Raw genomic sequence first — 26264 nt, 5'->3', positions numbered from 1 at the left:
CCCATGTCAGCCTCCACTCGGGGACCAGGTCCCCTGAGAGCAGACAGGCCGTGGACGAGGCTGCCTCCCGGGGCCGTGGGGGCAAAGAGAGGGGCAGGCTGGGGGCAGAGACGGGGCGCACAGGTGTGGGCTGAGCACCCGGGCTGTTCTGGGCCCAGGAGGGCTGTGGTCCCGCCAGTGCCGGGCCAGACGGGGGAGCGGGAGCTTGTGCTGGAGACCAACAGGGTTCTAAGCGCCGAGGGGAGGCCCCGGGGGGCTGAGGTCGGGGTGAGGGAGGGACGGGCTCCTCCCTGGCCAGGCCCCGAGGGTCAGCCTCACGGGGCAGCCTGTCTGCTCTGGATGGAGGAGGAAGAAAGGCGACCCCTGATGCGGGAGCATCTCCTCTCCCACGGGGCGCAGCCGCCACGGTTCCCAGGGGCTGAAAAAGCCCCAGAGGCCGGAGCCACTTGTCAGGTTAATTCACAGTGTTTAGGATTCATCACAGGATGATTGTCTTACTGATTTGCTGCTGGCGCGTTTACGGGCTTCCCTTTCAGATCAGAAGAGATTCAGCGAGGCTAAAGCGACTTAGGGAACGTCAGCTCCCTGGTGTCTGTGCCCCTAAGTCCCCTGTGAGGAACCGCCTCCCGCACTTCCTGGCCGTGTGGTTTGGGGCTGCTGGCTGCACCCCAGAACCAGGACGCACCATGTGCCTCAGGTCCCGGTTAACGGGTGACTCCCATCCTCCGAGACTGGTTCAGGGATGGGCATGTGGGCTGGTCTGGGTCTCGGCCCCCAGGCCCAGGTTCTCCGTCTGACTGCGGGGGAAACAGACACACCTTCCCAGGGACCTGAACCTCCTGTTGTGGCTCTTCTGTCACCAGAAGGCAGAGTCCCTCTCAGCACGAAGCCGACAGAGGACACAGAGCTGAGAAATGAGGAACAACGGGGTCCTGGTGATGTTACCTGATCCCCTGGCCCAAGCCATTCTAGACTCCCCCCTGGACTATGGTCACTTGTGTCAATAAACACGCCTTCTGCTTTAGCCAAATTGTGCTGGGTTGGGTTGCATTCGGCAGAACCCTGCGTATGGGGTCAGGAAGGCCCAGAAGGCAGCGAGCGTGTGGGTGGAATCCCTGCCCGAGACCCCTGCTCCTCCTGGGGACCAGCCCCAGACACGCCAGGGAGGCCCGCCCTGTGAGACGACCACGGCCACCCCACTTCACAGGCGAGGAGGACGAGGCGTTGCGGGGCTGAGCGACCCACAGGTCCCCGTGGGGAGGGGCTGAGGCAGGACTGACACAGGTCGGGCGGCCAATTTCCAGGATTCTCTCTGCCCCGCCGCAAGCTCCTCTCACCCCAGGGGTGAAGCAGTCCCTGGGAGAACCCCCCCCCCTTTACAAATGCTGGCAGCGAGCTGAGAACGGGGGCTGGTCCTCCCACAGAGACGGATGAAAACCTGAGCCCTGTGCTCCCAATGATGTGGAGAGGACACCAAGTGAGACCAGGGCTGCGCCCTGCCCCCCTGCTGCCCCGAGCCATCTCCACGGGCGGGGGTGCAGCCGCCAGCCCAGGGCCCAGCTTACTTGAAGGCGCTGGGGTCACCGTGTATCTTGTAGTTGTCAGCGCTGATCTGTGAAATGACCCTGGTCACGGCGATGAGGATGCCGATGTTGACCTGCACGAGGAGGAGGGGCACGGGAGACGGGGTGAGGGGCTGGCACACAGCTGCAGCACACCCCAGCCCACCTGGCAGCGCCCACTCCCCAGCCAGGCCTCCCGAGACCACAGGCGGGTCTCTGGGAGGAACCTAAGCTGTGTCCTTGAACGCTTACCAACGCAGACCACCTGCAAGACTGCCTTCCCAGGGCTCGAGGCTGTGCCACCAAGAACAGACAGCAAGACACCCCATTCTAGTCCCCAGGAGCACATGGAAGGGCGCTCCCCTCGGCTCAGCACCAAGGCGAGCATGAGCCTCAGAATCAGCCAGGCCTGGGCCCAGCCCATGTCAGCACATGCTCACTGGTGTGGCCCTGGCAACTTACCCAAGTCCTCTGAACCTGTTTCCCCACCTGATGAGAAAGAGTGGTGATGCCCACAGTGCAATCGGAGTGTTAGACGGATGAGAAGCCACGTCTGCAAAGCCCAGAGGACAGCCTAGCTCTCACTTCCCGCCCCCACCCCCGGCCTGCGGCTGTAGGACCCAGGAGTCCAAGCAGAGGGCTGTCATCTCTTCCCCAAGGCTCCCTCCCTGCTAGGAACCTGCTGGGAGGCTCCCCTTGTGGGCGGGGGGCTGGGGGGCTGAGAGTGTCTCTGGCAGAGGCTCCAGCAGAACCTGCCCCTCCCGCGGGCAGCTCTCCAGGGTCCGGAACAGGAGCCTGACAGGCAGGTGACAGCAGGGGAAGTGAGGGCCGCCCACCCCGAGCTCCTTCTGCTCCAGGGGCCACAGCCAGATTCAGGGGCAGTGCTGGGACCAGGGACCTCTCCCTTGTTTTTGAAAAACTCTGAGGTCATTTACAGAGTCGGTGGGGAGTCCAGTTTCAGGCCACGTGTGAACGTCTGGGCCCGACCACAGACAACGACAGGGCAACGACAGGCCTGGCAGGCCTCACAGGGAAAGCGGCTGAAGCCCGGGGCACAGCAGAGCATCCTAGGCTGTGAAGGGAGCTACAGGTGGGCACCCAGGCCCCTCCCAGGCTGGCCACGCCACACACACACCTGCCTTGGAGGCCTCCCCTGGGCGCCCAGCCTGATGCTTTTCCCAAGCACCTCTGCTCTCACCTCTTATCTCAGGGACCCTGCAGACACCTCTCCCCACTCTGCCTCCGTGCGCAGCCCTGTCCCACGCCCAGCCCACCTCCTCCTCCCCCTCCCAGCTCCTGGGTCCTCGAGTCAGCAGCAGCCTCTCCTTCAGGGCCTGTGCAGCAGTGAGACACCCCCAGGCCCGCTGCTATGTGGGGCGGAGCCCCGGGGAGCCGGCATCTCTGCCCGCTCGGTCCCTGGCTTACACTACCGCAGCAAGCGAGTAAAGGCTTAACCGTCAGCCGTTACAGTGAAAGGAGAACAAATGCTCTTAGCTGGGCCCTGGTCTGAACTAACCACCTCCCACCTGGCAGCCCAGCTCCTGGCAGTCAGGCCACCTCCTTGGCCCTCGTTGTGTAAAACGAGGGCCATGGTGGGATTCTCCTGCGGTCAGGGAAGACGGAGAGGTTCGCGGATGGGAACATCCAGCAACCCCTGCGCCTCCCGCCCCCCGGCGCCGGCTGACTGCGTTACAGCCGCGAGAAAGCCACGCTCAGCCAGACAGAAAGAGGTGGGTCCGCCCGGATGCTGGGCTTCTGGTGTGAAAACGCGGGGACGCCCCATTCAAGGGGGACAGTGACAAGTGCGAGGGAACTAACAGGTGGCTGCTTCAAGGACAGGGGTTTCAATTCCAGACACCGAGGTCCAGCGGCATCTGAGAAGAGCGTATGCTCTGGGGCAGGTGGGCACCGCACACCCTCGCCTCCAGTGTCAACAGCTGCGTCACGAGGCGGGGACGTGGGCTGGGGTGGCCCCGGCCCAAAGCCACAGACCCTGCTGCTCTCACCAAGAGCCAGCAATTTTTCGTGAATAAATGCTCTTCAGTTTCAGTGCCAGTGGGTGAGTTCTGGAGCTCTGAGAGGTCTGGGTGTCTTACACGGGTAACTCTTCCGGCAGTTTCCTTGCTTTCTGGGCGAGAACACGTCCCTAGGTTCTCCACCCACCACCCTGCAAGACCTGCCTCTTTCTTTTTCTTTTTCCACTTTTCAGTTTTATTAGGCAGATTGTTACAATTTGACTCCACGTATACAGTGTATCACACGTAAATACAGATACACAATACGCTGCACATTTTTTAAGTTTACGTGTATCTACTGATCAGTGTTTCTAAGAACAGTTCAGAGCTTTAGCTTTTTAAACTTACACGGTTATCAAAGGAATAAAGCCAACCATGAAACAAGAATCAACGGAACGCGGTGATCCAGTCATGACGGACAGTCAGATGTGCTCACACGTGCTCAAGGCGTCAGCCATCTAAGTCATAAATAAACAGCAGCTCTGGGAACGATGCCCTGGGTTCCTCACTCACTGGCCAAGGCTGAAGCCTCACTTGTAACAAGAAAAGACTGGAAACAACTTGACTTGTTTTCCACAGGGAGCGGTTTGGGGGCTACGGTGGTCGGCCTGCACTGCGGACCTAGTGGACAAAGACAGCTCTTCCAGTGCCGATAAAGCCACGGACCGACATCTGCCGGGTGGAGGAGGCCCAGCACGAGGCGAATCTACGCTCATACTCGCCCGCGTCTGCACGGGGCCCCCAGGACACACAAGCAGTTAGCACCAGGGGTTGTCCGCTGCGGGGGGGGGGGGGCAGGTGGAAACCAGGGAGTCGAGGAGAGGCCTGGGGACAGACTATCCGTGTACGTTGTTAAGCGTTGCTTTCAAAGTTTTAACCATGTGTGTTAAAATTCAAAAATCAAACTAATTAAATTATAAAAGGGGAATAACATAAATCCCTTTTTCTGTGAACGTCTTAGTAGCATCCTTGGGCTCAGGAGGAAAGAGACTTAATTGTGAAATGTCCCAGTAATTCAGGGAAAGAGGTGGACAAACCAGAGCCCAGAACCCGGGGGACGGGCGCCAGGCAGCCTCTGGGGGGGCCTGAACCCCCCGCGTGACCCCGCTCGTCTCATTAAGATAACCTCCCCCTTCGCCAGCTGGAGGCTGAAACGTGCGACTCAGGTGAGACGCCAGGGGATTCACAGACTGCTATTCATAGACCATGTGATGTGGCCACTGAATGGAAAATCAGATTATGGCAAATTGTTTAACAGGCACGGAAATGCTCTCAGTGATTAATTGGATTTCAGCCCTTTTGTTATTTCTTGGCCTCTGTATTTAAGGCCCAAGAAAGGCCTTAAGAAAGCGCTTCAGTCGTGCTTAAGCTGCTGGCATTACTGTCTGTTACAGTCCATCATCAATCCTGTCTCTCGAAAGCTTCGCTGGGGCTGATTTATTCCCCCCCCCACATCAGCTGGGGGCCTGTCTGATCTCATCTGGCGCCCACATTCCCTCCGCGTTGGTAAGACAAGCATGTCTGCTGCGGGCGGCATCACGAGAGAGGGCGCCCTGGCCTCTGATCCTGCATCAATGCGCAATTAAGTGTGGGAGCGGCGGCTGCGGGGGAAACGAGTCTGGCGTTTCATGAAAATACAGAACAGAAGTGGCCTGGGCCCCTCGCTCCATCTCGCTCGCCCTGACTTGCGCCTGGCTGCAGACCAGAAAAGGCCCCGTCTGTAAGGAGACGGGGGCATCTCACTGGCTAAGCGCCCCTGCCTCAGAACAGCCGGCAAGCTACGGGGGACGGACGTCAAAGGGCCGCATGCCAGCAAGCAGGGGGGGGGGGCGGGTGGAGGAAGGACACACACTCAACATCACGGGGGCCTCTGCTCCGAGGAGGGAGCGGGCTGGGTAGGGCTTCTGGGGTTCGGGCCAGGCTCTGTGTCTTGACCTGGCTCAGGGTCACCGCTCAGGTACTGGTGGCAAGCCATCGGGACGGACAGCACGATCTGACAACGCAAGGCTGCACGTGCGCACGAACACACAGCACGGACAGCGTAAGGCCTGCGGTGTGTGTCCACGCCCGGTTCCGCGTGCGTGTCGGACTCTGTACCTCCCTCCCCATCTAAGCGCCTGCAGCGGTGACCGTGTTTGTGTCCATGTCGTGTCCGTGTCTATGAATTTGTAACTGTGTCTGAATCCGTGTGTCTTTACCAATGTACTCACGTGGCCACTGTGGCTCCTTCTCAAGTGAGAGGAGAATTTTAAGACTCCAGACCCTCTTCCCTGGTTGGAGGCTTTCTCCCCAGCGGGGTGGACACGGAGCAGACCCCGTGGGGAGGGGGCGGGGCTCAGGCCAAGATGCCCCTGCTGGCCGCGGGGTCCCTGCTTCTGTAAAACCCGCTGAGTCCTTGGGATGTGTTTGCACTCACCCTAACTGGAGTCCCCCAGAAAATGACACACATTTCCCGTCACACTTGTGGGAACAGCTTGCAGAGGGACAGTCGGTGGGCGTGCATTTGGCAGTGAGGTGACAGCACGAGCTGTTACAGGAAGGGGCTCAGCTCTGTTCTTTCCTCGCCAGCACTGGGCCCAGCAGGCACCACAGGGACCATCACCGTCCCTAGGTGCCTGCCCCTCCGGGGCCAGCTCATCAGGACACACAGAAACCACACGCCCCAGCACAAACACGCACCTGCCCATGAGCGTTTCAGTTTAAAACTCTGCAAGAGACACATGAGTGTTTCTAAACAGGGGACGTTGAAGGGCGTGCTCCCCGGACACAAATCGCTCTCTAGGGAGCCCCATCTCGTGTGCACTCGTCCTGTGGGCAGACTCACGGGAACGTGCACCCAGGCAGAGCTGTGCACGCTCTATACAACGGGGTCAGGCCACACTTCTTGTTCTGAAACCTGCTGTCTTCGTTTGGAAACCAGGTAGAGGACCTGGGGGACAATGTGGTGCAACTCACGACGGCACAGCCAAGGGTCCTCTGAGGGGACGAAGCACACAAGGCACCCCCGGCCCCGGCCAGCGAGAGACCTGACAGAGTCAGGGAGGCTGGGTCTCGGGACCCCTCCGCCGCATCCCAGCCCTGGGTCTACGTGCTGCTTCTGTCAAGGTCCAGGGAGCAAATGTGCCTGGCGTTGGGGGACACCCAGCCTCTCTGGCAACAATTAAACTCAACTGCGACAGCGTGACAGCTGCCGCAGAGAGCGTGTAAGGAAGTGGCTGTGTCTGTTGCACCAAGAAGCGTGCTTTACCACGTTGGCCGCAGCCAGCTGACCACGCACGTGACTGTGAAGCCGTCGTCCAAGACTTTTCAGCCCACTTCTAAGCGGGGCTCTCTGACTTCCCCAAGCCCATCGTGGACCTCAGGCTGGCTCCACGCTGGAATTCCCTGGAGCTCTGACAAATCGCGGATCCCGGGTCCAGTAAACCCGGACCCTCTGAGGCGGGGCCCAGCGTGCGAGCTGCTCTCAGGCTCCCCAGCAATTCCACCACTGACAAGTTGGAGGACTGCCATTCTCAGGGTTGATGGCTGACCTTGAGGAGCAGGGCTGGGCTGGGGCTGGAGGTGACGCCCCCTCGGGAACAACAGCGGGGCTCCAGCAGGCCCGGAGGACACAGGAGGCTGGGACCCCACTGCTGGACCCTGCGCTGGGGTGGGGGTGGGGAAGGGTCCGGGCAGGGCCGCCTCCGGATCCCCCGCTGTCACTGACCAAAGTCAGGACAGACACTCAGACCACCTGGGAAAGTCTGGAACGGGGGCGATCCTGCCGGCCCCCCAGATCTGGAGGGTTAAGTCAGGGCAGAGAGAACAGGGGACGCGGGGACTGCAAATCCAGTTGCTCCCCTTCCACCCCCTCCAGCGCCCGTGCTCTGCCCGGGAGGGTTTAATCCTCGAGGGCACTGGAGTCTGGTCTGAGCCTGTGTCTCAGGTTGACCAGGTGTATCGCCCTCCCTGACCCCAGAGAGCAGGAAGAGAGGTAACATGCGGGGTCACCCCCTGAGGCCCCTGGCATCCTGCGAAAGGCCAGCGGTCAAGGGACTGCAGACGGTCCTCATGCAGCCCCGGGGACAGGGGACAGGGGGCAGCCTGGACTGAAAGTCAGGGACACGTCACCACGACAACACACCGCCTCCTCCCGCAGCCGAGAGCAGGTCAGCGAAGAAACAGGCCTGTCCTCAGAGCTGTGGGTTAGCGCAGAGGAGGGGCTGACGCTCGGGGACCTCGGCCCTGTGCCCTCCCGACGCTGCCCCCTTCCTGGAAGGCAATCTCCTCTACAGAACAGGTGCGCCACCTGCCCTGGCCTGGCAGAGACTGCGGTGCCCCTCCCTCGCAGAGGGGACACAATAGTGTGATTCTGACCCCCTGGGACAGCGGCTCCTGTGAGACAGAAGGGCTGAAAGCAGAGAGACAGCTTCAGGGAGCCTGCGGTCGGGCTGCGGCCGGCGCTGCAACAGCAGTGTGGCTGTGGGGGATGGAGCAGCCCTGCACCCACAGCCCTGCACAGGGGGCCGGGGTGCACTCTGGGCATCCGTCCACCCCCCACACCTGAACCTGGTCCACGTCCGTCCAGACCAGCGCCCTGGGCACAGCTTGGGGAGGGGCGCTCAGCTGACGCCCACATGGCTCCCATCTCCCCGTGGCCCACCGCTCCCACCAGGGCCCCATGCAGATCCTACAGAGACCCCAGTGGGCCCACAGCCCCACCGGGCAGGGAGCGCGGCCCGGCCCTCCCCTGGCACAGAGGCCGGACACCGGGGCCACGGAGGGCCCAGGAGGCCCACAGGCCAGCACGGGGTGAAGGGAAACCCTGTCTCCAGCTGGTCCCTGTGGACGCCCCGGAGCATGCGTCACCCGGCAGGAGCCGGGCGTGCAGGGGAGCAGTCAGCGCAGCCTGACTGAGGGTGTCGTGCCACCCCCCCGTCCCAGACAGACGATGACACCACGGTGACGACCCCGACTCTGCCCTTCCAGAAGCTCTTTACCAGGAAGAGGCCGCCGCCCCTCCGTGTGGCGTGAGGACGTCTGAGCGGAACGTTAATCAAGGAGGAAGAAGCCGTGACCTCAGCATCTTCCCTCGGATACGCTTCTAATTAACCACCAGGGCCCCCGGCCTCAGTCAGCGGCACAAACTGGGAACAAAGTCAAGGGAAGCTTTCAACCAGCAGCTGGGGAAGGGAGCAGGAGCGGGGCCGAGAGGGGAGGGCTGGCCTCGCAGCATCTGTGGGCTGTCCGCGGGGGCGGGCAGCAGGGGCGCTGGGCTTCAGCGCCTCCACGGACCCGCTCCCCAAGTGCCTGCTGACGGCCACCACTGGTGACACGGGCAGTGTGAGTTATCACGAGGCCCGGGACACAGGCCGTGGTTGCCGCGACGGCAGGCAGGGACGCCCGGCGGGGGCGGCGGTGCGTGCGGGCCCTGAAGGAGCAAGTGTCTCCGGCAGGAGCCCTGCCCTCGCCCCGCAGTGTGAGGACACTCGGCCCTGGGACGGCTGCGGGACACGCGGCTCCAACAGCAGCAGGACAGCGAAGGGGTCTCTCCCCCTGACAGTCACTAGGGTTTTATGAGGCCCTCCCTTGAGTTCCTTATCAGCCCCGGGGCGACCCGTCTGCCAGTGGAGCTGCCCTGGAGGGGAACAGCTGAGGGACGGGGCGCGGGAACACACGGAGGCGGCCCCGCCCGAGCCCTGGACCAAGCGGCCCGGCCGGCTCCTGCCCTGGGCTCACAGATGCCCGTTCCCGCCGACCTCTCTGAGCCGGGTTTCCTGCCCCTTGTGATCACAGGACTTCTGTTACGGCCCCTCCCGGGTGCACACCCTCGCCCGCGCTTCAGCTGGGAGAGCCTTAAACAGAGCTGCGTTAACCCTCCCTGAGAGGCGCTGGGACAAACGAGACCCCGGCCACATCCGCCAAGAGCGGCTTTAGCAGGACGATGCCGCCCAGCTTGGGACGCGCTCTCGGGGTGGGGGGGGCCCTGGCCCGTCTCAGCAGAGCCCCGGTGCCTCCTCCCCCCCGGCCCGCCCCACCCCGCCCCGCCCCGTGTCTGCCCCGCCCCGCCCCGTGTCCGCACGGCGGCGGGGGACATACCACAATGATGAAGAGCGCTGGGGCGACGAAGGCCCAGACGGCGCCGTTCCTGAGAGACAGCCAGCAACTGCGGGAGGGGGCAGAGTGTTACTTCAGGGCGTCACCCACCTGCCCGGGCGCCGGGGCGCTTCCGCCAGAGCAGCTGCCAAGACGGCACAGGGACAACCTGGGGCACGGTCCAGGGACAGTGCTCTTCCCAACACACACGCCGCATCCTGGCCGTGACCTCGTGTCCCCCGCCCTTGGGAAGGGTGTCCCCAGTCTGCAGACCAGCTCAGGGAAAAGAAAGCTTTAGCAGGTCACCTTCTCTCAACAGTCTAGCCCAAATCCAAAAAAGGTTTTAATTTTATTATGACAAGAAAGTAAGACCCTTGCCAGGGGCCAGCTCTCTTCCGGGCACTTCGGTGTCTGCAGCTGGGATTAGAGCGAGGAGCCAGCACGTGACACAGGGCTGGCCACCTCCACCTGCTCATCACCTACTGGTCAGTTCCACTGCACAGCAGGGCCACCCAGCCAAGAGGAGAGGTCCCAGCGGAGCCCAGCTGCAGCTCGGAGTTCCAGAGAAGCCTCGTCTGGGAAGCAGGGTCCAGTATGAGGATGTGAAATTCTCCCTGGTTCCCGAGGTGTCATTCCAGGAACTTGGGCAAGAAAGCCAGCCCCTTGACCACCTCACTTCTCTCCTGAGCATGAGAGCCGCCAAGAGCCTGGGGCTCCCGGGGACACGTCACCCCCTGGATCTGGGGCAGCCCCGGGACCTGGCATGTTCTCTGGGATCTGGCCGGGCGCAGGCACGTCCTCACCAACACAGGACGTGGACGTCCCTGCGGGGCCGCCCCGTTCACTCACTCAAGCCGGCCCACTGAGCCCCCGCCCGCCCACAGCACAGCAACCCAGGGGCTGCATCTCCTCCTGTAACCTCACGGTGACCCCTGGGAGGCGCTGTGAGGACACCCGCCCTGCACAGGGGGAAGCTGAGGCCCAGGGAGGTTAGGGGACCCAAGTCCATGCGCCTGGGCCCTGCCTTTCTGCCCCCGGTCCTCCCCCGAGACCTCCTGGACCAGGAGACACTGAATGCCCCAAACAGGTCACAGCCCCTGTAAGAGGCTCGTTCACGTCCAGAGCCCAGAGCTGGGAGGGAAGAGCCTTCCGTCCGAGGACGCGGCGTTTAAAGTGAAAACGCAGGGAGCCTGGTGCTGGTTCCCCTGCAAAGATGCGGCTCCAACCCAGGCTCCCTGGGAGGGCGACGACTCTGCAGAGAGGAAGCCGGTGCTCTCCAGCACTGTCCTGCAGGACGGCCAGCCGATGAGGGTCTTCAGACCCCTGTCCTCCCCAGACCCTCCTGACCCTCTGCTGCCTTGGTCTCGGGCACGTGAGCAGGAGGGAGGCTTCTGTGAGAGACGGGCCTGGAGCTGAGACACGCACTGGGGGCGGGCCAGCGTCTGCACACTCCAGATGGAGTGAAACAGAACAAGTGCCAGTGACACGTGTCTGAGAAGTTTCTTCCTTTAATGAGCTCCTTGCCTTCGGAAACCACGCAGGAGTGCACGGAATGGGCCGGAACAGTGGTGGTTTAGTCATTCTGGTTTCAACATGAGCTCAGACGGTGCTTCCTCTAAGTGCTTCATCTTCAGGAAATCGTCGCCCTAAAGTACAAAAAGCCAGCTTCCTCCCCGTTTAGCAGCTCAGCTGAGAAATGTTTAACTCTCTCTCTCCAACTAAACACTCTCCGTGATGCTCTCCCTCAGTGGTTCCTCAGCTTGGCGGAAGAGAGGGGGCAGCTTCCTAAAGACATCTGAGCCTTTTTCTCTTGGAAGGAAAGGAAATCATGCTTCTGGAATGTGAACACCTGTCCTGGACACACAGCACCATCCTGTCCTCCTCCTGATTCAGCTGCAGACCCACCAGCTCCAGTTTCAAAATGACGGCATGAGGTCTGGAGCCCCTCAAAGTCCCATCTGCTGCTGCCCAAGTGATGAGAACCTTAGGGCCCACCCTGGGCCACACTTACTCAAGCCATCATGTACTAACTCGGCTGTAATTCAACGGGCACCTTCTGTGTGCTAGGCAATCGCCCACCGACCACTCCAACAAAGGACTAAAGGGTCACCAAATTGGGCTCCATGGGTGACCGGACTGTGTGTCTAGGAAACCACATGGATGAAAAAGTTTAGATCAGAGACTCCAACTGGCCACCCGATCCTGCAAGCACTCTGAGCCCCCCGTTGCTAGTTCCAAGGTGGGAGAGTGCCCAGAGCACAGCAGGGGGGTGTTTCTCAGTCTATGAGCCTGCAGGATGCCAGCCCTGTGCAGACCCTCCCCCAGAAGAACAGGGGAAGACACGGGGACCCATCACAGCGCTGCTTCCCATGGAACCCCCGCCAAACACAGAGATTGTCCCCTTCACTTACTTCTTACTTGCTCCGTAACTGTCCGTGGCAAAGACTATTGAAATGATACAGATCAGAAGAGGAAAGCCTGCAGAAAATGAGAGAGGATCGTCTATAAGCTCCAGTCTCCTGATTAATCGTTTGTTCGCTGATTCATTTCATACCCAATATATAGAAAGAATGCGCGCACGCGTGTGCATTTTAAGGCAGATCTGTTATGAATCGATTTCTGTATCTGAAAGGAACCCACTTCTGGCTGCTGGGAGAGCAGCGTCCTCAGGGCTCCGTCTGATGCAGGGCCCTGAGCGCAGCAGCCCCTCCCCCTGCCCCCTGTGCAATGAGGGGCGGGGGCCGGGAGGAGAGACAGAAACGGATGCTTTTTCCACCCACTGACCCTCTCCTCCAGAGGGTGGTGGAGAGAAAAGGCTCTCGACAAGGAAACTGCATTTTGCCTATTACTAGAATAAAATGAAATAGAATAGAATAAAATAAAAAATAAAATAAAATAAAATAGGGTGGGGAAACACACTGGAATACGCAGCACGTTGCGCCCTGGCTGAGTCTGCCCCACCCATGGGTGGTCTCTGCCCCAGGTCCCCTGGACCCAGAGGGATGCCTGTCCCGGGCTCCAGGCCTGGCGCCCCGACACCGCAGCCCTCCTGCGACCTCTGGGGGTGCAGTCAGCTCTACGCCTGCCCTCTCGGTGTTGGTTTTAAATAACGTCTTTGAAAAGGAACTTCTGGAGAGTTGTATCTCTGACACTTTGTCTTGACATCAAGACAGTCTGACTGCGTCACAGAGGGGCTGGACCAGACAGCAGCCAGGCCCTCAAAGGGGACCAACTGGCTTCCAGGGAGAGGCGGACAGACCAGGACGTGCTCTCGCCGCTGACCCCACTGCCCCGCTCGTGGTCTCCACCTGCGTGCATGAGCTAACAGAAGCTGGAGCCTTCCCTGGGTGTTGGAGCCTCTGGCTGGGGTGCTCCCGCTCAGATGGGCCCAGAGCTGCAGGAAGCGAGTAGGGGTGGGGCACCTGGGGTCCGCTGCCCACTCACCGAGGGCCTCGGTTTCCTCGGCCAATGCAGGGAACCCCTGCTGCCTGGCTTACTTGGGGTGAGAAGGGCACGGGGGACTTGAGGTGGTGAGGGGCCTTGAGGACATCAAGGACCGAGAGCCCCCCATCCTCCAGAAGGAAGCCCGAGCCTCAGGGGTGGGAGGAGCAGGCGCTGTGGGAGCACCGGGTCCCGGGACAGCCCAGCAGGTGCACACACGGGGCCGAGGCCACGTCCCCAGGGGCCCCTGCTGGTGGGTTCTGCAAGGGGCAGTAGGGACCAGAGGTGCCCGAGTCAGGGGCTGGCGTCTCTGCTGCCCAAAGTTAAGTGAAGGAGTCGAGGATTCTTTGCACCCACAACTGACGCATGTCTCCTACAATCCCAAACTGACGCTCCTTTGCCGTTCCTCCTCCTGCACCATCCTCCGTGTCTGGCAGAGGCCAGGCCACCGGGACGGTGACCAGAAGGGTCTGTCTGAGATGAGGGCAGGCCCTACTCTCTGCTTTCTCTGAAGCAGGCTGCAGGAGCCACAGAGACCGGCTGAGCGTGTGTGCTGTTGAAAAGAAAAGGCTCACAGAGGGGAGCAGGATGAAGAAAGCAGTGCATGGAACAGCCTGGGCTGCGGAGCCAAACAGCACCTGGTTCTGCTCCCAGGCCCACCCTGGACCCCGGTGCAGCCCAGGGGCCCGGATGAACCCCTCTGGGCCAGCACGTTCTCACCCTGGAATCGGAGCTAACAGCCCTCCCCGCCGGGCTGCGCCGAGGCTCACAGGAGAGGCGGCCGTGCGTGCGAACAAGGAGGCGCCGCTGCGCGAGGCCGCCCCCTGAACAACCTCCACTATTATGAAGCAGCTCGGATGCCTTTTCTACTGGCGCCGCCACCTGAGATTCACACCCTGATAACCCACGCAGGCACGGGACCTGCTTCTGCAGGCAGTGTGGGGTCCCCCTGGCCCTGCCGTGTGGACGCCTACTCTATGGGGCTCAAGAACTGCCCTCTGGAATGTGGCGGCCTCTCAGAGGGACCGCACCGGTGCCTCCCTGCCTTCTGCCTCCTGAGACCAAGGACAGAGGGAGGGGTGATGCAGGCCTGACCATAAGGTGCACCTGCCACGAGACATTGGCCCAGACAGACAGACGGAGACCTGAGACAACGGACGATGTGAAACCCAACAGAGGGGCGGGGATATCTTGACGGAGAAGGGGCTGAGATGGCAATGCCAGGAGACAAGTGGTCCACTCCTCCCCCGTCACATCACCGGTGCCACATTCCGGACGCTTTGCTCTGGGCGTGTGGGAGGTTTGCACTTCTGCACCCTGGGGGTGTGGGGGCCACCGGCTCCTTCTGGGCAGTGGGTTGTGAACAGAAGTGACACACGCCTCTAATGGCTGAGTATTTCATTTCCAGGGTGACATCTGCCCATGTCACCTTCCCTCTCATGGCAGTGGCTCAAGGCAGCGCCTTCTCCATCACCCTGGGCTCCTGAGTGACTGCTGTGAGCAGAGCCCCTCAGGTGACGGCCAGCCCACTGAGGACATGTAGTGTAATCTGGAAATAAACACTGTTGTTTTCAGCCAATGTGAGTCAGGACTGCTTGTTACAGCAGCATTACCTAGCCTGCCCTGACTAATACAACTCCCAGGGTCTCGGCACCTGTCATCTTCCTGGTACACCAGCACCACTGCAAAGAAAGGCAGGGCTCAGAATGAACTAAGATTAAGTGTTCACCCCAAGATGAGTGGGGGCTCACAACAGAAATCGTAATAGAGAAAAATAAAGCAAGTTCTGTTTCTTTCTCTTCTGAGTCTGTGGTCAGAGATTTCTGTCTGCTGCACCGACGTGTAAACTCTCGACTGTTTATCACTCACCTCCCCGGTTCCCATGTGGACTCCTTGAGGACAGAGGTTACATTCCACTCATCTTACAAGCTCAAGCAGGGGGGCTGACGTACAACAAAACCTTGGGTATGTTGTTAGTTTGACACCTCCATGCCACCTCCTCTGAAAACACAGTCTTTTGGTTTCCAAAAATGATGCTGTTAGAAGGTCGGGATAAGAGCAGGGTGGAAATCTATGGGGAAGCAGCCTCTCCGAGGGGCCCTCCCTGCAGCGTGAACTCTCCCACGCCCTGGGCCAGCTTCCAGCTCCTTTTTAATCAATAACTGCATGTGGAGAGAGCCCAGCCACTGCAGACGGTCTTCACTTAGACCAGAGCTGAGTCTGACCCAATCGGAAGGCTGGAGGTTGGTCACGAGCCCTGATGAAATCAGCTAAGGGGAAGCTGACGTGGAGACAAGAGGCGGCAGGCCGGCTGGATCCCAGCCCAGCGCTCCATTCACAGAGAACTTCTAACAGGGGCTCCCCACGCAGACACCCACCAGGAAGATGCTGGCATCAGAAACCTCACAGCTAACGTTGTCAAGCAGGAATGGAAGCTCAGGGTTCCCAGATCATCACATTTTTTAAAAGAACTCTATAATTTTATGTAAGATCTCTCGATTTTTAAACATTGGTGATGAATTTCTTTCATGTCTCATTTTTATCTCCAGCATCCTTCACAGCTGGATTGGATTGGATTATGACCCCCTGACCAACCACCTCCATCCTGAGCCAACAGAGATGGCTCCTCTCACCGGAGAGACAAATTTCACACTTTTAATTCATTTCAACTGTCTCTGCTTGGCTTGCGGGGGGTGTGTGTGCGTCTCTACACTGTATGACCATCTTCATAAAGGACCTCAGGACGGCAGGTGGTGGGTCCCATGTTGTCCTATCAACCCTCACTACGTGCAGTCGGAAGTCAGAGGCAGGAGTAACCCTGCTCTCGCAGGGAGTCACGGCAGGACTGGAGGAGAAGGTCACTTCTGAGTCGGGCTCACCAAGGGGAGGGTGGGGCGGAGAAGACATTCGTTCTGGGGGCCCAGGGTGGAAAACTGCACCAGGAACAGCAAGCCTGCTCACAGGCTGGGCCCAGGGCATCAGCGGCGACCACACCAGTTTGGAGGTGGCTGCCGCGTCCCCTCTCTCCACATCACCCAATGAGCCTCTCCAGTCTCCCTGGAGAAGGCAGGAGGGGTGTGTAATTTACCTCCACTACATCCCCAAGTAAGTTCCATCAGGCAGCTCAGAGCACAAAATAACACGTCCGTCTGCTCCCTGCACAATGAGGGCTGTGACCATTAAGTCTATTTGAAGAAAATCAGAAACGAGCAGCAGGTCCCTATGTCGGATTAATGATTCAGAGCAGACGCTGGAATGCCCGGTGTCAACTACCCCGTGCTCTGGGGTCTTCCTCCAGCTGTGCAGGAGGAAGTGAAATAAACAAGCCGAGTCCATGGGGAGGTGACTCCCAGGGTGACGGCAGCTCCACAGACCACCCCTCAGTGAGACCACCACCGCTGGTGGAAATTAGCTGTAAAAACGCACGGCCATGGAAAGGCTCTGTAAAACTACCCAAGGGCATACAGCAAATTAAGAAAAAAGGATTCAAGAAAATCTATTAAGTCTGGATAAAAACAAAAAAAAAAAAAAAAAAAGAAAAAGAAAAAGAAAAAAACAAAAACTCAGGCTGGGACACCTAGGCCACAACTCCAGGCAGGTGTGGCCGGTGAGACAGGCTCCCTCCCCTGGGGCCCAGCCCAGAGCCACGATACCTCTGGGCCAGGCTGTCTGCATTTCTCACTCTCCCCAGGGCCATGCTGCAGAAACTCTTCCAGGTAAGAGGGACCAGGAGACCAGGGTTCCCTCCGTCCCTTCATCTGGGACTATCCCAGGTGTGACTGGTCGAGAATATGGTCCCTGAGTGTGCTCACCTCGGGACACTCACCCACTGACATTAGAGGCCACCTCCCCTGCCCAGTGCCCTGCACTAAAGCAGGGGCATCAATCCAAGCGAAGCGGGCCACTGTCCACGCACTGGCCCCAGAGCAGTGCCTCTGGGACTTCCCCAGGTGGGAGGGAAGCCGACCCCGAGGACAGAGAACTCCAAAGCGCTCCCCATGGGAACCGACCTTTCTGAAAAAGGGTGGGGAAGCTGAAGGCTAAGAGCAACCTGGCTTCTTCCGGGTGCGTCACAGGAAGGTGAAAGGGCAACCCACCGCCCCACCCCACCCGGCTCTATCCCATCCCCCCCGCGCCCCATCCCGCCCCCCCCCACCTACCCCAGCCCATCCCGTAGTAGTAGCCGCGCTTGCTGTCCTCCGAGCCGAAGACCTTGATCACCATGCTGTAGAGATGCAGACCTTCCACCAGCATCCACGCAAAGGCGCTCAGGAAGAAGTAGTGCAGGAGCACGGCCAGCACCCGGCACGGGGTCTAGGAGCAGAGCAGAGGGTAAGCTCCCTCGGGCTGTGAGCAGGGGTCCCGGCCTCCCTGATCCGTTTCCTGGGGGCACCTTCCCGATACGTGGCCTCATTTTCTCCTGGGAGTCACGTCTTGCCTTTCCAGGCCGAGTGATTTGGGTGGAACACGTGACTCAGGCAGTAGCCAATCACTGCATCAGATCCCCCCACCAGGAGCAGCAATTGGTTCAGCAGAGGGCAGGGATCCAGGCCCAGCCAATCAGTATGAACATCTCCACCCTGCAGCAGGATTGGTCAGGAGGAGGCATGTGACCCACCCGGTCCAATGGGGTGGGTTCCCGGGTGGGCGGGCCCCCAGGGAGCAGGTCAGGACGGGAGCCTGGAGCGCTGGGTCCCAGAGGGAAGGTCGGCAGGGCGGAGCCCAGGAGGGGAAGGGAGTGGAGGGCCAGGGAGCAAGCAGCCTGCGATCCGGCTCCACCTCAGGGTGTCAGTTACCCCCGGGAGCTGAAAGAGGCCTGCGTGACCCAGGGCTTCCCTAGAGTTTGCTCTCAGCAGGGGAATGGACAGAGATGCGCCAACTCCCTGCAGTGTCTTGTTTCCCGCTGCTCGCAGCGCCCATACCCAGAAGGCGGCCCCCGACTTCTCTCCGAGGAGCCAGCGAGGGCAGGGGCCTGCTCAGCACAGCGGGCTCGGCTCCCTGCTCAGGGCAGCCAGGCTCTGCTGGCCCCCCCTGCTCCCTGGTGTGTCGGCCGTAACTCCAGGCTCAGCCACACGGTCTCAGATTCTCCCGGGACCCCAGATCAGAGATCCCCCTGTGCTCTCTGAGTTAGCAGCCACCCATCCCTGAGCTCGGATAAAAGGTCCAGGGAACCGGGAGCCCCGGGGAGGAAAACAAACATGAAAACCAGAACCACCACCTCGGTGGGGGGCTCCACGTCCTCCCAAGGACCCCCGGTCAGTTAATTCACAGATTAAAAATGCATATACAAGTGGCTGAAATGCCATGTTTCTTGTTATCAGGACCTGTTACACTGAGATACAAAAATGAGACACATATATTGTATTTGTGGTCCCAGCACCGGTGGCCCTGCCTTTTCTAGGACCAGCTGCCCCTTTTGCGTGAGGTGAGACCAACCACCACAGTTACCTCTCGTCTGCCACAGAGGTCCCCCAGTGGGCGGATCACTGAAGCAGGACCACTCGGCCCTGCCTGGGATTTCAGATACGCGGAGGGAGCAGCTCTCCCAGTCCCAGGGTCACCATCCGGAATGGGGTGCCTGGACTGCTTTCCCTCCTGCTGCCACCACGCAGTGGGACCTGAACCCAAACCTGCATTTTAGGGAACCCCATGTGATGATAGACAGTGGAGCTTGAGATGCATCCAGAAGGAGAGAATGAGGCTGGTGCCGCCCTCACCTGTCCATGGCACAGCCAGGAACTCTTAGGTGCTTGGATGAAACCCTAAACCTGTGAGCAGAGGAGGGTGGATCCGTCTGGAGGCAGCCACCCCCGGAAAGGTGGTGGGGCTGAGGACCCTGATGGGTGGGGAGAAGTGAGGCTCTGCTGACCTTCACCATGTGGGATAAAGGGCTCACCCCACATCAGCCAATCCGGGTTGCATCCCAGGACCACTGACTTACACTGCTCGGTTCCCCAGAACCACCTCTCCCTCCTTCCTGTGTGGGGCAAGCATATCTCTGCTTCTCCCTCTCATCGGCTGTGGCTATAACCCATGTCACCCAAGCCTGGGCCGTTTCAGCCTCGGCATTTTACCTTCTGTGAGATCTAAGACTTCCTGGGTCCCTGGAGAACCCTCACGCGATACCAAGGGCGGGGAGATGGCGGGTCTGGGTCTTCCCCGTCCCTTTGCCGAGAGCCCACCCTCGGCAGGCAGAGGGGGTGCGGCTGTGGGTGGTCAGAGCAGGAGGGAGGACAGTGTCTGCAGCAAGACTGCACAAGGTCAGACCCTAGTCAGCACTTACCAGGTAACCCTGGGCGAGCTGCGGTAGCCCTCAGTCCTGCGTCTAGAGCAGGAGGGTTTTGACAGCATCACCTCGTGGGCTGGTACAAGGACTGACTGGGTGGATCTATGGCGCCCTCAGCACAGAGCCCCACACACCGTGGGCCACACGTGTCTTCATCACTGAGTCTGATGTTGAGCAGGGACTCCAGCACCCGCCTGTCACTGTCCCTGAGGAGCCACAGTCTTGCTGTCTGGGGGATGTGGTCTGAGTTCTGAGTTGAAACCAGCAGGAGAAGGTACCACCCCTGGTGATGTGGAGGGGCGGGGGCAGGAGGGAGGCCCACTTTTGACACCATGGGACAGAGGGCGCCTACTCACCGTGCCCGGCTCGAAGCGGAAGCTGATGAGCAGCAGGACCTGGGCCACCAGGACGGCAAGGGACAGGTTGGCATGGATGTGGTAGCGCTGGTTCCGGATGGTGCTGACCGAGCTGGGGACAGAGAGGCAGGGGTGAGGCCCCGGACCAGCACTGGCTCAGCCACGGCTGCTCGGTACTGCACCTCCCAGGGCCGCCGAAGATGTCCTTATAAGCCTCCCAGATGCAGCCACTCCAGGCTGGAAACCTGCAGTGGCTTCCTATTGCTCTTAGAAATGACCCAGCTCCTTCCGCAGGCCCTGCAGGGCCTGACCCCTGTCCATCGCTCTGACCCCTGTCCCTTCTCCTGCTCACACACAGACACCCTTTCCTGGTCCTCCAGGACCTCCAGTCTGCTCAGCCTCCAGGCCTTTGCACCAGCTGCTCCTCCGCAGTAAACTCCCTTCACAGGCCTCCCGGGGATGAGAGCGTCCCAGAGGGAGCAGAGGACATCCAGCCCCTCTTAAACTGCTCTCTCGGCTGGGCTCTGAAAGCTGGGACGATGTCTATTCAGGCCTTTGAGTCCTCACTCCTCGTCCGGCCCCCATTCCCCACCCAGGCAGGTTTTATCTGCCTTGGGCACAGCTGCGTCCTGTCCTCAGCGCTGACTACAACTGGGCGGGGTGAGGGAATCAAAGAAGAAACGTCCTGATTGTAAGGCTGGGGCCCCTCCAAACCCACATCTGTCTCCTCTCACCTGGCTCAGATCCCACCAGAAGCCCGTGTGGTCATCTGCACACCCGCCCACCTCCCCTCAAAGCGCCCGGGGTTCCAGAGCGGGGGGCGGAAGAGAAGGAGGGGCTCAGGAAACTGACTGCCTCGCCTGCTGATTTTACTGCAGCCCCCGATCAGCCCAGCCTGGGCCCCCAACCCCAGTCACAGACGCAGCCGGGTGGCGGGTGTCCTCAGGGAACAGGGCAGGTGAGGAGGGGCGCTGGCCTCCAGGAGGAACCCCCACCAGCAGAGGAAGGTGTGGGGGGGGGCAGGTATAAACTCCCAAGCAGCCCCAGAGTGTGAGCCCCCCCCGGGTGTGAGTAAAACCCCCGCCCCTGAGGCCCAGCAGGCCTGAGGCGGTGCGCGAACAGGACTTCCCAGCTGTCCGCCCAGACGCAGGTCCCTCGCTTCACTTTCCTGTCCCAGTTCAGAGAGGGCTGCAGAGGGACCAGCCGCCAGCCTCCACTCCACTGCTTTAAGCAGTGATGGGGCGATGTGGCTTCGGCCGGCTGGGAGGTGTCCCCCAAACCCCATCTTCTCACCCGGAGGGCCTCCCGCAGCCCCGCCCCACGGGATCTTGCTGCTTTGATACCATTTGGAGGGAGCAGGTCCTCAATCCTGGCTCTCAGCTGGCCAGTCAGTGGTCAGCAAGCCCTGTGGGCTGGGGACCTTTCCAGAACTTTCCAGCTTAGCCTAAGCCAGGTGTCCTCCAGTTCTGCACCCCTCCTCTCTCGTCCCTTTTCCAGTAGCCACCCCCCAGCGCCCTCCCTGCACCCCAGATCTCGAAACAAACAGTAACTGCCCAGCTGGCGCACACCGTAGGCAGAGTCCCGAGTACAAGTGAAACTAAAGTGGTGCAGGGGTGGCACTGACATTTACACAAAGCCGCCAAACCTCCCGGAGCCCGGGGAGAGCAGGAGATGACTCACGAGAGCACGGCGAAGGTCACCAGCGTGACGGCCAGGCAGAGCACCGACAGCGAGCAGCCGATGTAGCTGATGGACGAGAGCGCCACCTGGTGTCCGAGAGCGAGCTGTGCGGGAAGCAAAGCAGAGGTGGTCAGCCGGCCGGTCCCGGTCCTGGAGGGGGACTGGCCCTGATGGGGGGCTTCAGGCTGGAAAGGGTCCCGGGGCCAATGCACAGCCGAACATGAGGCAGCCACTGTGCCGTGAGTTGGTGGTGACCACCAGCCCCTGCCTCTCCTCAGGTGCCCCACTGCGGCCACCAGGAGGTCCAGTTCTTTGGTGCTGGCCCTCAGTTCTGCACATTTCAGATGCTCCAAATGGCTCCGCCAACCACTCAAACTCCCCCATCCGTCCAGCCTCTGCCCTGCCACTGCCCAGCCCCTCCACTCCCCCGCCGATCCCTGCCCAGCCCGCCTGCCCTGCACCCCCGCGTCTGGACTGCAACGCCCTTAGCTGCACAGGAGATGTAGGGTTTGCTTAAGAGCCGGACCCAGGACCCAGACCCCCGGGTTCAAGTCCCAGCGTGACCCTGTCCCAGCTGCTGACCCGGGACTTGTGACTACTCCTGGCTGGAGGACTTTGCTATAATCCCTGACGCCGGGTAGAGCATAAACAAACGTGGTGAGTTTAGCAGCTGCAAAGCCACAAAGGGGAGTGACGGAAACCACAGCCCACCTAACAGCACAACCCCAGATGGCAGCTCCCTTGGCTCTGGGAACTGGCGTCTCAAGGGCACACACGTTTGACCCTGGGAGCCAAGTTGCTCCATGCTCCCTCAGTCGCACGCTTAGCAGGCCAGCTTCCCGGAGCCTGTCCCCGCAGAGGCGTGGGCTTCCTGCCGTGGCTCACGGCTCCGTCGGCGCCAGAGACCCAGCCGGGAGCTCTCTCTGCGCCTGTGTTCAGCACCAGACGTCAAGGTCCCTCCAGCCTGGGCCAGGACGCCCTGCAGCCCTGGCCTTCTCTGTCTGCAGGTGGCATTCTGAATCATCAAATGTCCTAGGAAGGCAATGGGAACGTATTCCTAGGGCCACATCCCCGCACTCTGTATCTTAACACTCTGGTTCCCACGAGACGCTGTTGCTCGTCTCCTGTGAAATGAGGTTTCTGGCGTTAGATAAGTTTCAGGAAAGCTGCACTCTCTCCCTGCCTCTAAAGGCTTTTGGTGACTAGAAGCAATTTAAGGCTTCTGAGAAATCCTGCAGGTAAATATAAATATAAATATGAATATGAATACACGTATATAGCTTGGTATCTCTCAGGTTCTCTGGGGGACGAGAAGAGAGCACCTCTTCTGAAGCTGCTGTCACTGAAGTGATACTTTTCAGAAACGGAGACTAAAACCAAATGAGAAAACACTAACATTGTACAGAATGTGTAACGCTTCTTTGTTGTCTCATAAGGCAATTGGAAAATCTTGTTACCATGCCAATGATGTCTGCCTGGAGACACAGGGAAGTGTCCGTTACAAGAGTTTATGGACGTTGTCAGACCGTCCGCTGGTCTTGGAAACTAAGGTCCTCCTGTGCAGCACCCACTGAGCCGGAATTAACGTAATCGACGGCCACGTCAGGAAGTGAAGGGCAGCAACGTGCCTGCGTCCGAGGGCTTGCCTGGCCCCGGGGACATCTTCACCCGTCGGCCCCGGGCAGTCCCCTCCCTAGTGGGGCTCTGAGCCCAGGTTCTCTGCGTGAGCCCTCCGCTCCACAGGGCCTCGGCTTTGCCCCATCCCTGCTCATGTCTGTTCTGCTTCAATCGTCTCTCTTCCCCCGGTGGGATGTGCCCCGCTCTTCGCTGCCGCCGTCACACTGCATGTCTTCTTTCTCCTGGAGAGATGGGGAGCTGAGGACAGAGATCATGTTCACGACACTCTCACTGTCTCAGCACCCACAGCTCTGAGAACAGCAGGGTTGCACCGAGGATAATGGTTTTCCAGAGGTTTTTGCTGACAGTTTCAGGGTGGAAAGAGCCCTCAAGTGTACTCCTCTGACTCCCCTGCTGATTCACTATGAAAGATTTATTTAGTCTACAGCACTGTTTATATGCCTCTTAGAGAGATGATCAAGTTTTACCTCCTCCATTCACAGACTGGTGGCGAGGTTCCGGTGGGCTAAACCGAGAGTTCACTGCACAATACAGAAGCTTCCCATGCGCGAGGGCTGTGCCTGGTCAGACACACTCACTGAAATCTTTACCTGTTCTCTGTGCACCCTCTGCCTGGAGCTTCAGATAAACGGAAGTCCAGCCTTAGCCTCAGACCCACACCTACCCAGTCCTGCACCATGGGATCTTCAACCCCACCATCGACCCACTCCACCATCAGCCACCCTTATCATCAACCTACCTTACCATCAACCAGCACCACCACCAATCAACGCCACCACCAATCAGCTCCACCATCAACCAACCCTGTTATCAACCAGTTCACCCATTAACCAGTCTTACCATTGACCAACCCTACCACCAACCAAGCTTACCATAAAGCAACCATACCATCAGCATACCTTACCATCAACCAACTCCACCATCAACCAACCTTATCATAAGCCTACCTTACCATCGGTCAACCTCACCATCAGCCAACCCCTGTAATCAACCAACTCAACCATTAACCAACCTTACCATCAACCAGCTTCACCATCAACCAACCTTACCATCAACCAACCCCATCATCAACCAGCTCTACCATTAACCAACCCCACTATCAGCCAAACCCACCGTCAACCAACTCTTCACCACACTTTTACCAGCCCCAGCCAAAGCCAGCCTTATGCCAGGCACAACACTAGGAAGAGTGAGCTGTGGCCCCTCTCCTGAGCCGAGCTAACACCCCAGCGGGGCAGCCTTGAAATGCTCATACAGAACATAAGGCATCGGAAGGTCCTCTTTTCCATGACCCGTGAATTATAAAGTGAGCCCATAAGCTGAACATGAGAGGTGATTAAAAGGCCCTTTGAAAACCCTGAAGACTGCTCATAGACTGGAGTGTCCTCGGTCTGGGCGGGCAACCCAGACGGCCTGGGCTCCCATCTGCAGCAAGCAGGTATTAAGCACCCACTGTGTGCCTGGCGTGGGGCTCACACTGCAATGGGGAAAGCAGATGCTGAGCAAAGACAGAAACAGATAAACATGAATAAATAAGGTCGAGAGTTCTGGGACTGACGAGGCTGTGATGGAAGGAGCGGGGGCTGCGGTGGAGGTGGTAAGTGGAAGGCGGGGAGGGGCCCGGATCTGAGAGTCCTTCTGGGTCCCCACTCCCCTCCAAGCCCCCCTCCCCGAGTCCTTCTGCTTCCTCGGCTGACACATACCCATATGTCTCTCGTTTTCCCCACTTTCCGTAGCCCCTGCCTTAACCCCCACCCCCTCCACCCCCGGACCTCCTCGCTGCTCCTCCTTACACCCCATTTCCACCAAGCCTCCACCCAGCAGGCGTGGCTCCCAGATCACCTTGCCCGAGGGCGCCCTTGCACCTGGAGAGGAACCCACTTCCCTTCCCAGGGGTGCCGTGTAGTGGGTGCTCCTCGGGTGAGTGGCATGCGTGTGCGGGGACCCTGGAGGAAGGGACTGCTTCCCGGGGGTGAGCTGAGCCCTCCACCGGCACTAGCTGCTGGCCTGGCCTGTCTGCTACACTCGCAGGACCACAAACACAGCTCAGAGGGAGGGGACTGCCCAGCCCCAGGGCCGCTGTGTAATTAAGCTGCCACTTCACATTCGTCCTCCCAGGCAGCCAGAGCCAGGGCGAGTAGCTTTTGGCAGCTACACTCGCCAGGTGACTGCTGGGCGGGTCCTACAGCCACTGGCCCAGAGGGGACACCGGCCCCGAGAGATGGGGAAGCGGGTCCTGTGGAGGCAGGACCCCCACTGCAGCTCCGGCATCGGGAAGGCATGGTGTGCCCCAGCCATACCCTTCCTGTCCCGTCAGTGGCTAGATTTAGAAATGCCCAGAAAAGCCTGGAGTTTGCTTCAGGACATGGATTCCTCTGAGTCAGAGACCACAAACGCCAATGCCTCCAGAGAGGCGGCTCATATAAATTCATGAGGCCAGCGGGAGCCTGCATACATAATAAACAAGCGGGTCTCTTCTTCCAAAAAGAGTTATCTTTATCTTCTTTTCCTTTTTCAAAAGTTCCTCTTGGCAGATGTCACTTTCCTACCCTAGAAAAGAACAAGGAACATGGCACCGTCTTCCTAAACACAGAACAGCAGTGGGAAGGTGAGTGGCAGCCGGCCCCTAGCCTGTGGGAGGCAGTAGGGAGTGGTGGGGACTGGGGCGAGCTGCAGTGCACACACCCATCTGCAGGGGGCAGGGCGGCTCGGTCAGGAGTGGGACTCTGTGCGGCCAGAGCTGCTCCTGCAGCTTTTGTAAGAAAACCACACATCCAAAATTTTAGGTAATGTATCTGGATTTTGAAATATTGACAAATGGGCTAAGTGGCACAAGTCCACTGGCCGAAGTCAGCCTCCAGACCATGGGCTGTGCCTCTGGCTTAGGGAACTGCTCCTGGCCTGTGGCTGCCCGGCCCCTCACCCCAGGCTCCCTGGCTGGGCTCCGCCTGAGGGAAGGCGCGGGGCTTCCTGGCACCAGCTTTCAGGTGCACCTGCCCCGACACGGCGCTCCTGCTCCTTCCCCAGGACAGACGCCCACGCCTCAAGGGGACGGGGGGGGGGGCGCCTGGGCCGGGTGGGGCGGGGGGGGGAAGCCACCTGGAGGAAGTTCAAGCCACACCGGTGCTCCTGCCAGCAAGGGCCATGCCCACCACCACCCCACCTTGAGCGTCCCCAGGCCCCCCGGTGCAGCCTTGGCAGGACCATTTGT

General features: G+C 59.9%; 1 protein-coding gene across 5 annotated transcripts in view; it reads right to left on the bottom strand.

Moving 5' to 3' along the window:
* ADGRD1 (adhesion G protein-coupled receptor D1) overlaps window positions 1-26264 on the bottom strand; it is a 157308-nt gene that overhangs the window by 6738 nt on the left and 124306 nt on the right. For 4 of the 5 annotated variants that reach the window (XM_064481327.1, XM_064481329.1, XM_064481325.1 and 1 more), the window contains 6 exons: window positions 21416-21519; window positions 19736-19847; window positions 17254-17407; window positions 12064-12130; window positions 9656-9722; window positions 1566-1657 (listed from right to left, as the gene is read on the bottom strand). In XM_064481327.1, the coding sequence (XP_064337397.1) occupies window positions 1566-1657; window positions 9656-9722; window positions 12064-12130; window positions 17254-17407; window positions 19736-19847; window positions 21416-21519 (596 nt within the window). Of the gene's footprint in view, window positions 1-1565; window positions 1658-9655; window positions 9723-10970; window positions 11299-12063; window positions 12131-17253; window positions 17408-19735; window positions 19848-21415; window positions 21520-26264 lie in introns of those variants that run through there. The other variant, XM_064481328.1, reaches the window with a different exon arrangement.

This window comes from Camelus dromedarius, chromosome 31, assembly GCF_036321535.1.
Source record: "Camelus dromedarius isolate mCamDro1 chromosome 31, mCamDro1.pat, whole genome shotgun sequence".
NCBI classification, from domain to species: Eukaryota; Metazoa; Chordata; class Mammalia; order Artiodactyla; family Camelidae; genus Camelus; species Camelus dromedarius.
Note: the sequence above shows the minus strand (reverse complement) of the source record. Positions and strands in the feature narration are given on the sequence as shown.